Here is a 12,265-nt window from a genome sequence, read left to right on the forward strand (position 1 = left end):
TTTGGAACCACTGGGATTTGGAATGTGGAACCATTGGATTTTTTGGAACCATTTGGAACTTGGGATTTTCCTGGAACCATTTTGAGGTCTCCAAAAACGCAGCAGGGAGCGACTTCTTTGCAGGTCCCTCATCCTGCCTCAGCGCCTCGGTGGCATTCCTTACTGTTCCCAGGCATTTCAGGCCCATTTCCAGGTGCCAGGAGCTCTGCAATGGTTGTGATTTGATGGTGTTGGAGCCCAGCTGTAAAACGCTCTTCTTGGCTCCAGGAAAAGAGCCTGGCTGGGAGGGGAGGTCCTGCTGCTGCAGTGAAACTCAGGAGGAGCTGCACTTGTCTGGGGAGCAGGGAAACCCCAAGGGAATGATGAGAAGGGGCTGCTTTGGGGTTGTGGACTCGGCCATCGCTGCAGACCGCAGAAAGCCATGCCACACCAGCAATGTCTCTGGCTCTGGTGGAAAAGCCCCATTCGTTTCCACACCACACATCCCCAGGAGTGTTAGCTTTGTTCGGGAGATGCTCCAGTGTAATGCGCTGCTTTTGATGTCCTCAAAGTAAGGGGCCAAGAACAACACCTGTACAACAAGAAGTCAAACAGATGCAGAGGAGATGCAGTGGGACCCCATGGCTGCCAGTCCTCATCCTCAGCATCACCACATGTGCTCCAAACGGCCCCGAGCTCCGCACTGGGGCAGCTCAGTCCCCTTTCTTTCCACACACCAGGACACCATGTGCAAAACCCCAAAATCCTCTCATGTGTGACATGTGAGCACAAAGAGAGCCCCTGGGCACTGCAGTGCTGTGGTTTGAGCAGCGATGGGTGGCAAGGCTCAGTGCGCAGCACTGCATGCTGCAGCGCCCCCAGCACAACCCCCAGGGCTGCTTTGGTGGGGACAGCTGGGCAGCTGCCCTCCTTCTGTCCTCACTGCCCACCACGAGCTCAGGGAAAGGTCAGAGAGGAGGGAACTGCTGCCATCCTCACGAGCGCCGTGGTCCCTCGTCAGCTGCTGAAAGCTGTGCTAATAGGCACCGAGGGATGGGGCCTCGTGATACAGACAGCTGCAGTGCCTATGTTTAGGGGAGAATTGCTGAGGAGGTCACTGAGAAAGGCAGGGGGGCAGTTATGGACCCACGGTGGGATGAGGGAGAGGAGGGGGCTGGGTGGGGATTGGGGAGAGGGGGAAGAGATGTGCCTGCTTCTCCCTGTCCAACTCTATTTCATGGACAATGGGTGAAATCACTTCCCCCCAGCTTGAGTCTGTTTGCTCTGTGGCACTTTGTAGGTGAGCTCCAGTGAGACAACAGGGAACGGCAACACGGGCAGCGAACGAGGAAGAAGGTGAACATCTACAGACAGGTTAAGAAGAGGCTAAATCCATCCAACTGGGAGCCTTGTGGATATTAAAAGAGATGTATCCGAATACTTTTCTTAGCCAGCAGCTGCACTGGAGGAATTGGAGACTTTTCTGGGGAGACAAAAGAGTGGAACATCATAGGCTGATGCTTGAGCAACGGCCACTTGGAACAGCCCAAAAACTACACTAAGGCTTAAAATCATTAAATCTAGATCCAGGTACTGTGCAGTACATTTCAGCAGGTAAATGAAGAAATAGATCAGTCTACAAGATCACTATTACGTGCAGAACAGGTGAAAATACCCATGACAGTAATTGCTCTCTTGTCTTGGTTGCCACAAGTAACTTCTCCCAGGCATTGTCGCCAGGATGCTCAGTTTTATGGCTGTGCTAAGAATAAGGACTAAGAATATCAGGATGTGCAACTGAAAAGATCCTTCAGGGCCATTTCAGATCTGATTGCAACAGGAGCTGGTGGATCTGGGTGGTGAACAAGGGCACAGGAGAACACAGAGCCGTGAGCTTCCCTTCCCTTCCCTTCCCTTCCCTTCCCTTCCCTTCCCTTCCCTTCCCTTCCACTTTTTTCTTTTCCTTTTTTTCCTTCCTTTTTCTTTCTCCCTCTCTCCCTTCCTTCTTCCTTTCCTTCCCCTTTTTTTGCTCCTGCTACAAATATCTTGTGATCACTGCTGATAAGGGTAGTAGATATGGGTTTTTCCCCCCCCCATCCTTCCATAACGTTTTGTCCCCCATTTCCCATGACCCACACTTAACCCACTGCTCTGCCTGCAAGGGCTGCACAGGACATGCAAGGATCCCTCTGTCAGCTGAAGGCCTGGAGACACATTTCTCACATTGCTTGCTATCCCCACCAGGCAGTGAGCCAGAGGGCAGCATGCAGCACAGGGCAGAGTGTTTCCTCCAGGCTTTGTTTCCAGCCTGCCATTCCCAGCCACGAATCGCATACATGGAAATGTCAGATTGCTGCTGCAGAGCTTTGTTCTTAGCACCATAACTCAGACCTTGCAGTGCTCTGACGGGATGATTTGGACCCGTGATGTTTCTCATTTCTCACGTTCTTTCACCTGCAAGTTTCAGCAAGGGGTTGCAGTTTTCCCTGGGTGTCATCTCCCATGTAAGCAGGTGATTTTGATCTCAGACGTATCCCTGTAATACAGATGTACATCCCGATCACTGCGGCCAGCGCAGCCACGTTCCATCCCCTCTCCCACAAGCCTCCTCTATTCTCAAACAGCAGAACAGGTGGGCAGCTCTCCTGCTCAGAGAACTCTCTTCAATCTGCTTTTGGAGTTTCCCAGATTGCTCTGATGCCCGCGGGACCCACCAGGCTCTTTCCACACCTGCTGAGGGCGGTGACGTCCTTGCATGTTGTTCTCTGCCATCGTTGAGAGGTCCTACAGATAGAAGGAGGCTTTTGGTGACTTGACAAACACAAATGTGGTTTTAAAAAAGCCCAACAGGTCAGCGAGGGAACAACAGCTTGGTCTTCAGCACCTGGAAAAATCCCAGAGCAAGACCTCCCAGAGCACATTTCTGGGTGTTAAGTGGACAAGTTGATTTGGAGCAGACCATGGATTTGTTAAGGCTATGAAATACCTCATCAACTTGTTGGCTCTCTCCCAAAGCGTGATTGGATCTGTGGGGAAAGGAAAAACAGTGGATGCTGTTCACCCCAAAAACTCCAGCTGCTATAAGAATGCCCAGCCCTCCCCTGCCTGTTCCAGAACCCTTTTCTCTCCCCCAGAATATCACTGATACCCCACAAGAACTCCCCAGGGTTCCCCCACATCTCCATGTACCCTTTGGGAAACTCCAGGAAGCCAAGACCTCTGAGGATCCTCCCCAGCCTGACCTCCCATCTACCCCAAAACCTTGGCACTCCAGGACTCTCCTTTTCCCTCATGATCCCCCACGAACTCCAAGACGGCTGTCGATCCCAGGCCCAATGAACATAGGCACCCAGAGCCCTTATGTCCCCCCCGTGGACTCCAGAATGCAGGCAGCCCTGGTCCCCACCATCACCCACCCAGGACACTCAGCTCTCCAGTCTTTGCTCTCCTGTCACTTGTGAGAGAACCATCCGAACGTCTGGGTTCCCCAGCAGAACAAAAGAGACCCAGACAGGCATTTCAGGAGCCTCTTTTATTCAGTAAAAGGATGTGGGGGAACTGGGAGATCCTCAGCTCCCACTGAAGGGCTTGGGGTGGCGGGGCAACATCGTGAGCATTCCTGAAGGTACATGTGGTGGTGTGCAGTGTGGTCTTTGTGCCCCACAGTGTAGGGGACTCCCTGGGGAGGAACCTGGGGAAAATTCTGCCCCACAGAGGTGCCCACTGGATGCCCAGTATGGAGTACAGAGCTTCAAATGACCCCTAAGTGTTACAGAGGGCATCAGGTGATCTCGAGGAGTCCTCGAGGCAATTGGGGCCACGTAGTGCTTGGGGGACAGTGAGGACACACACCTGGAGGTCAGTATAGGCATGGGGCAAAGTGCCCCGGGTGATCCAGCGCCGGGCGCCCGGCTGGTAGGCATGGATCAGGTGGGTGTCCCGGTACGTTTCATGGCTGTACCCTCCAAGAACAAGCAGCTCCCCCCCCAGCACAGCTGCACCCCCCACTACATGGGCGTGGGGCAAAGGGCTGAGGAGGACCCAGATATCTAGCTTGGGGCTGTAGACTTCAAAGGCCAGCTGGTCCCTGTAGCCAGTCTGCCCGTCCCGCTGGCACAGCCCCCCGGCCACATAGAGCTGCCCACCCGCCTCCTCCATGATGTGGCCAGCTCTCTGGCCATTCATAGGGGCCAGGAGTGTGGCTGGTGCACCTGGGATGTAGCGCAGAAGGGCTGTCTGGCACTGGTACGCCTCATCACACCCCCCTGACACATAGAGGGCACCATCCAGGGCACACGCTGCGTGTCCACACAGAGCCATTGGCAGGGACTGGCACCTCCTGGGGGAGAAAAGAGAGATGGGTGAAGAGCAGGTAAAGCAGGGCAACCCCACGGCGACTGCCTGCCCAGCAGACCCCTGCTGGCACTGCCAGCCATGGATCCACTGAGCACTCAGCAGGCTACACCCAGTGAGCCCCAGTAGAACCCCCCAGTGGGAGCACTGGCCAACACCCAATGGATCACCCAAGAAACAGCTGGAAGACATTTAAGTGATTCCTCTCATTAGCAGAGCCAACAGACCCTCACAAATACAACCAGCCAACTCATTCACTACCCAACAGGCATGACAGCCCAACTGTGACTCCTGTTCTGGAGTGTCAGCAGCACAAAGAGCACTCATGGGGACCATGACCAATGCCAGGAGCTGCTACAGCAGGAGAAAGCAGGTATCCAAGTGGAGAGGTCTCACCTCCAGGTGTCAGAGGCCACGTTGTAACACTCCACAGTGTCCGTGCAGTAGAGATCACCCGAGCTGCCCCCCAGGGCATAGATGGAGCCATCAAGCGCCACAGCAGCAAAGTAGCTTCGCCCGCAGGTCATGCTGGCCAGGCGCTCCCAGGAATTGTCCATGGGCTGATACCTGGGGTTGAGGGGGAAAGGGAGCAAGAGGCTAGCTGCTATCCACAGTGGCACGAAGTGATGTCAGCACTGCTGAGAGCAACAACCCACCCACAGGCAGCCAATCGTTCAATGCCCTGGGGCTCCACGGTCCCCTTGCACAGGAATATCTTTTTCTTGGCAACACCAATGCCATAATGGCAGCCCCAAGAGGGGCCCTCCCTGCCCAATCCCCTACAAAAACCCCACAGCATTCCAGGGCAGGAGGCTGCACAGGGGCACAGACACCCCAGGCCAGCAGACAACCGGAGCATCTCGAGCCACATGCAGCAGCTCCCCAGGTCCTTGCAGCAGCTCTCCCTCCCCCAGTACTTCCTCCAGCCCCATGCAGCCCTCACCTGTAGACACTGGCCAGGGTGTCACGGATCCCATAGTAGCACTTTCCACCCAGGACGTAGAGGGTGTTTCCTACCACAGCCACAGCATGGCGAAAGCGCGGACCGTCAGGAAAGTTCCCCAATGCCCTCCACTCCACGTGCTTCACCAGCCCCACAGCACTGAGGTAGCGGTGGGCAAACCAGAGGTTCCTGCTGGGCTTCCGGGCAGCCATGTTCGGCGTCAGTTTGTCTCCTCCACAAACCACCAGCACCTCTTGCAAGGAGCGCACCCGGCACGGCAGCTGGACCATGGGGGACAAACTCTCAACCACCAGCTGGCGGAGGAGCCCTGGGTCCACCACCCCCGCCGTCACCGATGGGATCTTCTTCAGCTCCTGGCCAGACATGAGGGCAAAGCGAACGGACGACAGAACTTCCTTGGTTAGGTCCTCTTTGCCATCCCCATTGGCCTTCAGCCACCGGGATGCCGCCTCCAAAGCCTCCAGTTCGTGGAGGACGTTAAGACCGTCAGAGCGGAGGAGGCGGATCAGAAGGTGGGCAGGAAGATCCAGGAAGGTTGGAGTGGCCACTACAGTAGGGAAGGTGGCCAAGATGTAGTCCTCCGCTGCGCGGCTCACCTGGACCAGCCCGTAAGCCACTGCAAAGGCCAGCACATCCAGGCCGATTTCCGGGGTCAGGCCGTGGGTGAAAACATCCAGGCAGAGGGTGAGGAGCCCCCAGGCCTGGTAGCGCAGGGAGGTCTCGGCTGCCTCCAGGACCGTGGACCACGGCCCGACCACGGCCCCTGTGTAGGCGAAGGAGAGGAGGAGGCGCAGCTCTGAGGGGGTCAGTCCTGTGCTCAGCGGGGCTGTGGGGTCGTGGGTCGACTCCCGCATGGGGCAAGTGAAGAGAGCCCGGAAGAAGTCACAGGAGCAGCTCAGGGCCAGCCGCTGAACTAGGAGAAAGGAGGAAAAAGGATGGGAGCTGCAGGAGGACCCGGTGCCTAAGTGACCTTCAGACACTGATCCCTCCCTCCATCCCCACAGGACCAGTGCAGGACACCTCCTGCTCCATCCCTGCTTGGAAGCACTGCCCCTCTGTCCCCCTTTTCCCCCCCCAAGGGACCCAACATACACCATTCCCACTCCTCCAAGGGACCCCCACCCAGCTCACCTGGGATGACCTCATCCCCTGCCTGCAGCTGGAGGTCACAACCCAGGCCGCTGGCGTTCAGCTGCTCCATGGCTCTTAATGTCTCCCACTGCTCCTCCAGGGCCTCAGGACCCCCTTCTTGGTGGTCGCTCTCTGTCCGGGATGCGCAGGCAGCCACCACCCGTGGAGCCCCCAGGACACGAGCAGACTCTTCCACCTCCCTCTCCCTGCCGTGGGGCACAGTTCCCTCATAGGCAAAGGCCAGGAGGGCCCGCCAGCCCCACAGTGTGGCCCCTGGTGGCAGGGGGACATGAGATGGGGGTCCCCGGCGCATCTCTCGGGTCCTGTCCTCCAGGAAACACAGGAAGAAGGAGCTGACGGAGGCTAAGACCACAGCGTGAGCCACGTCACCCTCGGGGCCCACGGCCACATCCACCAGCTGTCCCGCAGTGCGGAGGTCATTGGCCGTGGTCAGGAAGTGTCTGGCGTGGGCCCCGTCCCGCAGGTGCCACTGGGCTGGGGCCGGCCCCTCTGTGACCCACATCTTGCCTGTGGGAACACGTGGAGTGAGGTCAGGTTGTCATCCCCACAGCCAGGTTGTCCTGGGTGCTGCTGTTGGCACTGCCCGATGGCAAAAGACACCGGACCCATTGCCAAGGGCTCGAGACCACCACACTCTGCTGCTGCCCCACAGCTGAATTTGACGCCTCTTGCCAAGACAGATGAGACCTGCGGGCTTTTCCCCGTTCCTTAGCTGAGCTGGATGCCCCCCACCTGCCTCAGTGCTCAACCCTCTGCTGCACAGCACGGGATGAAATCATAGGCACGCAGCCAATCCGCCTGAAAGCCACAGCCCCACAGCCCAGCGTCCCACATCATCCCTTCCCCCCATCTGCTCCCCACGCTCACAACCACCTCTGCTCCTCCACCACCACCACCACCGCCAGCCCAGCTCCCCACAGAGCCACCATTCCATCCCATTGGTGCCACGCACCACGCATGGCGGTCGCTCTGCCCCGCGCTGACCCTGCCGTGCTCGCCCCGCTCCGTGCCCCATCCCCGTCCCCATCAGCGCTTGCAGCCCCACACACTGCGCAGTGCTGTGTCCTCCGTGTGCCACGTCCTGCACTGCTGTGCTGCGCACTGCGCCGCGGCCGCGCACTCATCCCACCTTATTGCCCGCTGCAGCTCTGGGACGCTCCTGTGACCCCCCAGGAATGTGTGTGGGTAATTATAGCCCAGCCTGGACACGTGGCTGTGGCACTGGAGCTGGGACAGGCCTGCAGGGAGGGCCGTGACCCCGGTGCCCCGGACGGGGCGGTCAGACAGCAGGGTTCCCTGAGGACGGCGGTGGGAGGACAGCGCTGGGATTTTTCCCTCGGGCTGCAGGCAGTGCCAGAACCCCACGCCGTCCCATCCCCGCTGCCTCCCGGCCCCGCAACCCTATTTCCCCATCTCCAAGAACTCATATCCCCATCCCAAACTTCCCTTTATCCTCGTATTTCCACATCTGGCTGAATTTTGTGTCCCCAAAAGCTACCGTTTCCTAGCTGCTCCGGCTCCATTTTCCAGTGATCAATCCCAACTACAAGATCTTCTTCTTTCTCTTTATACCTAGGCACAATTTCCCGTTCTGTAACCCATGCTTATCACCTTCCATGCTTTCACCCTGCACCTGAACAATTCCTCTTAACCACAAACTTATGAAAACATCCCATCGCCTCTTCAGGATTCCCTTCTCCAGGATGAACCACAGCGCACTCAGCCTCCCCTCACGCCTCCTGTCTGCATCCCAGCTCAATCCTATCAACACGGGGATGATGTGCACACTGCTGACAGCCCATTTGACAGTATTTTTTATTACACAGCGTTTCATTACACACAGCACTCAAGATCCAGCTTGCAGGGTGGAATGGGACATTTACAGCTTGGGAGGCCCCGTTAGCCTCCAGCCTTCCTTATTTCCTATCTTCATTAATGCAGCAGTAGTTCCAAAGCCCAAACAAGCGACGGTTCCGGTCATGTAACTGTGAGCTAGAAAAAAACAAGCAGTAAGAAGGATCTCTTAGAAACAGAGCAGATCAGGATGGAGTCCACGTGCTCCCTGACCATAAGTACCATTGTCTACAGAAATCCGAAGTGTATTTATTTCCAAGTCCTCTCTCACGCTTTCTGCCCACAATTTGGGACATAACCATCCATAACCCATTGCCCCGATTCGTTATACAGGGAAACCCTAATTGCTTACCTCAGCAACCACAACAATCACCACTTCAAACTCTCAGCTCAGCAACCAGGGAAAGAGAAACCTGATTTTACCACAATTGGAACTTAAAAATAAAATCTCATCCTTTACCACTGAGTCTGCAAATGCCTGCAGAAAGCAGAGCTGTATCAGTGTCTGCAGGACTTAATCTAGCCTGGAAACGTCATGGAAGCGACAGCTGAAAGACACGGCCTGGCCCTCAGATTGCAAGAGGAACTCACAGCACTGAATGTGACAGATCGCATTTTCCACGTATAATAAATCACATTTGTTGCCAAGATGACACAGATTGCCACAACAACATTTGTAATATCCCGCCATTTCAAATTATCAGCAGTTATAATGGGCAGTGCTGGCTCAGCTCTGTCCTCTGCTATAAATCTCCTCCATGTCAGCCCCGGTCTCCCCCTGCAGCACTATTTATTGAGCAGAGCTCTACCACAGAGCGTCAGCAAAACGAAATGGAATTCACACACAGAGATGAAGAATTAAGCCACCAGATCAGCCTGACACCGCGGTGCTTTTACTGCCTTCCCTAAGGAAGGTTCAGGACAACAGAGCAGGCTCGTTTTGTCGCCCACTCCAGGCACCACCCACATTTACCTCTGGCTCCTATGAGAGCTCCTGTGGTGCAGCCCCCAATGAAATAGTCCAAGGGGCTCTCGGGCTCCTCCCGCACCTGGGCACTGAGGCAGGTGGTCACCCCGAACACGGCGCCCAGCGTGGCTGTGAACAGAAGGCAGAGAAACTCAGCAAAAGCTCTGGGCAGCCTGGGCTGTGGTTGGCCCTGCACAAACCCAGGCCGTTCCACCATTCCGTGATTCTCTTCAGGCAAAGCGCGCTGCTGGGAGGCACGGAGCCACAAGCAGATCCTCTGGGAAGAAAGAAGAAAACGAAGCCGCTCTGGTTTACCACATGGATTTCTGATGAGAGATGTGACACAGGCGCCATCTCCAGAGCCCAATTCACCTTTCTTGGGAACAACACCGACCCAGAAACGTCCACAATGAAGTCAATACAATAACAGATAAAGTACAAGCCCATGTTACAAAGCTCTGCAGTTTTCCAGCACGAAATGTGATTATGCTGAGCTAAAAAGAGCACTCAGGAAACAGAGCCCTTGGACCACAGCCCCTCAGCTCCCTGCTTTCTCTGCTCTGGAGAAAGGAAAAACCCCACAGGGATTCAGCTGCTCAGGCTCTGCCTCCCCAGTATGCAGTTATCCTCAGATGTGACGCAGTAGGAGGACTCAGTGTGCTGGTTTGGGATTACAAGGTTTATCCAAGCAATAATTGGTGATGTGATCTGGGCTGTTACAATGAGCTCAAATCACTACTGAAGAGCTGTGCAGGCACCTGCAGACCTGGGTCACGTGCAGATTGGCTTCTGGTTCAGTGCAGAGCTGCTGGGGGACAGACAGAGGTGGCACAGGCGTTGAATGAGACTGAAAACTGAGGTGAGTTTGATGAAAACTGTGTGTGCCAGGGGCTGAGGGCTCCACCGTGCAGCTGAACAGCCCTTGGGTTGCTGCTTCATCCTCCAGCATCCTTGCCCTTGCAGGCTATAATAACTACATTGCTTCTTCTTGTCAAGAAGCAGCCAATGAACAATGAGGACAAACACTGATTTTCCTTTTGCTGTCACAAGCAGTCTTTGCTCTTCAAAACATCATTTGTGTGTGATGCTTAACTGACATGAAGTAGAGAAGCAAGGTACGTTTGCTTCCATTACGCTTTTGTCCAGCAGCAGAACATCTACACGTGTATGTAAGCACAGCAGTACATGTGAGCACTGAACACACGCACCTTCTCCTCCAGGCTGCACAAAAAGCATCCTTCAACACAGCACACAGCCCATGTCCTCATCCCGGTTCTGCAGCACTCAGCACAGGACGCTCCTTCCGCCCTGTTGGGGCCTCAGGCACTGAAAGCAGCAGCTTCGAACGCTGCCACGGCCGCTATGCAGCGCTCCGGAGGTGCACAGAAAGGCATCCAAAGGGGACGGGGCTGCGGCAGGGCGGGGAGGAGGGGAAGGGCTGTGAATTACGGGAGGGGACACCGGGGGAACGGAAACGGGACCGCGCAGGGCGGAGGGGCGCGGAGCCGCGCGGGGGCAGACGGCCTCTGGGGCACGCGCTGGGGTCGCCGCAGCCGGCTTACCCATGGTCACGGTGTCCGACGCCGCCATCTGCAGCGCGGCGAGCGCGGAGCCGGGCCGGAGCAGGATGATGCGGTACGCCGAGCCGAGCAGGCCTGCAAGCAGAGCGGGGCCGTCAGCGGGAGCGGGGCCGTGCGGGACCGCCGCCCGCCGCCCCCCGGCCCTGAGCGGCTCTCAGCGGCCCTCACCGGCGGCGGCGCCCACCCGCGCGGTCAGCCAGGTGCGCTGCGGGCACTGCTCGCCCTCGGGGCCGTCCCAGTACCCCGCCATGCCGCCGCAAGGGCACGGGCACGGCCGCGCTCTCGCGAGATGATCGCGGCGAGACTCTCGCGAGATCGAAACGCGCCTCACGCGAGATCGGCGCCCGCCGGGTCGGTGCTCCCCCCACGTGCTGCCCTGGCGCCGTGCCGCTGCTGCGCGGGGCGGTTCCTCATCGCCGCAACGAGCGCGGGGCGTGCGGGCAGGTGGAGGAAGTAATGAGGAGAGGCGCGGAGTGGTTGCGCGATGTTGGTCCGGGCTGGTTTGTTTAGCGGCAGGGTCGGTGTGTTGGGGCAAGGACCGATGTGTTCGTTCAGCAAAAGGAATCAATGAGTGCCAGCTCTGAAACTTTCCATTTCCACTTCGGTGCACAAGCAGCCTTGTTTCGTCGTAATCCTGCTTCACATGAAGCACTGAGCTCACACGAACTGTCCTTATCTCGGCATCCACCAGCTGCTTCGTGCTCGGATTTCACATCCGTTGCTTTGGAAGTTGCTCAGTGTGGCCTCACAAGCAATGGAGGTTTGCCAAATGGGGGAGAAACAGCTCCAAGTCGGCCAGAAGTCACCGTGATGGAGCAAGTAATGGAAAAGGGGGGATAAAGTAAGTGGGCGTACGACCACCCTAAAATCAACCACACTTGCCCTGAGGAGCATCAGAATGTATTGAATTCTCGGAAAGGAATGAATGTGTATGCTGGTGTGGTGCACGCGTACGTCTTAAATGCAGAACCTGAACGCAGTGAGCGTGCACTTGATATCGCCTGTTGCATATTGTGAGGAATAAAGGAATGCCTCTTCCTCACACCAGGGCCGTTTGGAGCACGTGTGGTGATGCTGAGGATGAGGACTGGCAGCCATGGGGTCCCACTGCATCTCCTCTGCATCTGTTTGACTTCTTGTTGTACAGGTGTTGTTCTTGGCCCCTTACTTTGAGGACATGAAAAGCAGTGCATTACACTGGAGCATCTCCCGAACAAAGCTAACACTCCTGGGGATGTGTGGTGTGGAAACGAATGGGGCTTTTCCACCAGAGCCAGAGACATTGCTGGTGTGGCATGGCTTTCTGCGGTCTGCAGCGATGGCCGAGTCCACAACCCCAAAGCAGCCCCTTCTCATCATTCCCTTGGGGTTTCCCTGCTCCCCAGACAAGTGCAGCTCCTCCTGAGTTTCACTGCA

General features: G+C 56.6%; 2 protein-coding genes across 2 annotated transcripts; both read right to left on the bottom strand.

Annotated features, from left to right (window-relative positions):
- Positions 1 to 3,430: 3,430 nt before the first annotated feature.
- Positions 3,431 to 6,292, bottom strand: KLHL33 (kelch like family member 33). Its single transcript, XM_042831907.1, has 3 exons — positions 5,276 to 6,292; positions 4,729 to 4,899; positions 3,431 to 4,318 (listed from the first exon to the last, which is right to left on the bottom strand). Exons 1-3 carry the CDS (start codon positions 6,148 to 6,150, stop codon positions 3,742 to 3,744), a joined length of 1,623 nt encoding a protein of 540 aa, XP_042687841.1. The 5' UTR covers positions 6,151 to 6,292; the 3' UTR covers positions 3,431 to 3,741.
- Positions 6,293 to 8,249: 1,957 nt separating this feature from the next.
- On the bottom strand, positions 8,250 to 11,132 carry NDUFA11 (NADH:ubiquinone oxidoreductase subunit A11). The gene is made up of 4 exons (XM_042831892.1): positions 11,018 to 11,132; positions 10,832 to 10,924; positions 9,276 to 9,398; positions 8,250 to 8,440 (listed from the first exon to the last, which is right to left on the bottom strand). The coding sequence occupies exons 1-4, from the start codon at positions 11,097 to 11,099 to the stop codon at positions 8,328 to 8,330; spliced, it is 411 nt and encodes a 136-aa protein (XP_042687826.1). The 5' UTR covers positions 11,100 to 11,132; the 3' UTR covers positions 8,250 to 8,327.
- Between the last annotated feature and the right edge of the window lie 1,133 nt (positions 11,133 to 12,265).

The sequence above is a fragment of the Centrocercus urophasianus genome, unplaced genomic scaffold (genome assembly GCF_019232065.1).
Source record: "Centrocercus urophasianus isolate 14NV4802_14NV808 unplaced genomic scaffold, USGS_Curo_1.0 seq_1046, whole genome shotgun sequence".
In the NCBI taxonomy this organism is placed as follows: domain Eukaryota; kingdom Metazoa; phylum Chordata; class Aves; order Galliformes; family Phasianidae; genus Centrocercus; species Centrocercus urophasianus.

Bases quoted from the DNA above. Each gene is read 5' to 3' on its own strand.
- KLHL33 (XM_042831907.1), bottom strand. From the start codon at position 6,150: ATGCGGGAGTCGACCCACGACCCCACAGCCCCGCTGAGCACAGGACTG. The intron at 4,900-5,275 runs GTGAGGGCTGCA...CCTCAACCCCAG, and splicing joins ACCCTGGCCAGTGTCTACAG to GTATCAGCCCATGGACAATT. The intron at 4,319-4,728 runs GTGAGACCTCTC...TTTCTCCCCCAG, and splicing joins GTGGCCTCTGACACCTGGAG to GAGGTGCCAGTCCCTGCCAA.
- NDUFA11 (XM_042831892.1), bottom strand. From the start codon at position 11,099: ATGGCGGGGTACTGGGACGGCCCCGAGGGCGAGCAGTGCCCGCAGCGC. The intron at 10,925-11,017 runs GTGAGGGCCGCT...CTCTGCTTGCAG, and splicing joins GCGGGTGGGCGCCGCCGCCG to GCCTGCTCGGCTCGGCGTAC. The intron at 8,441-9,275 runs GTAAATGTGGGT...GTTTTTTTCTAG, and splicing joins AGCTCTCATAGGAGCCAGAG to CTCACAGTTACATGACCGGA.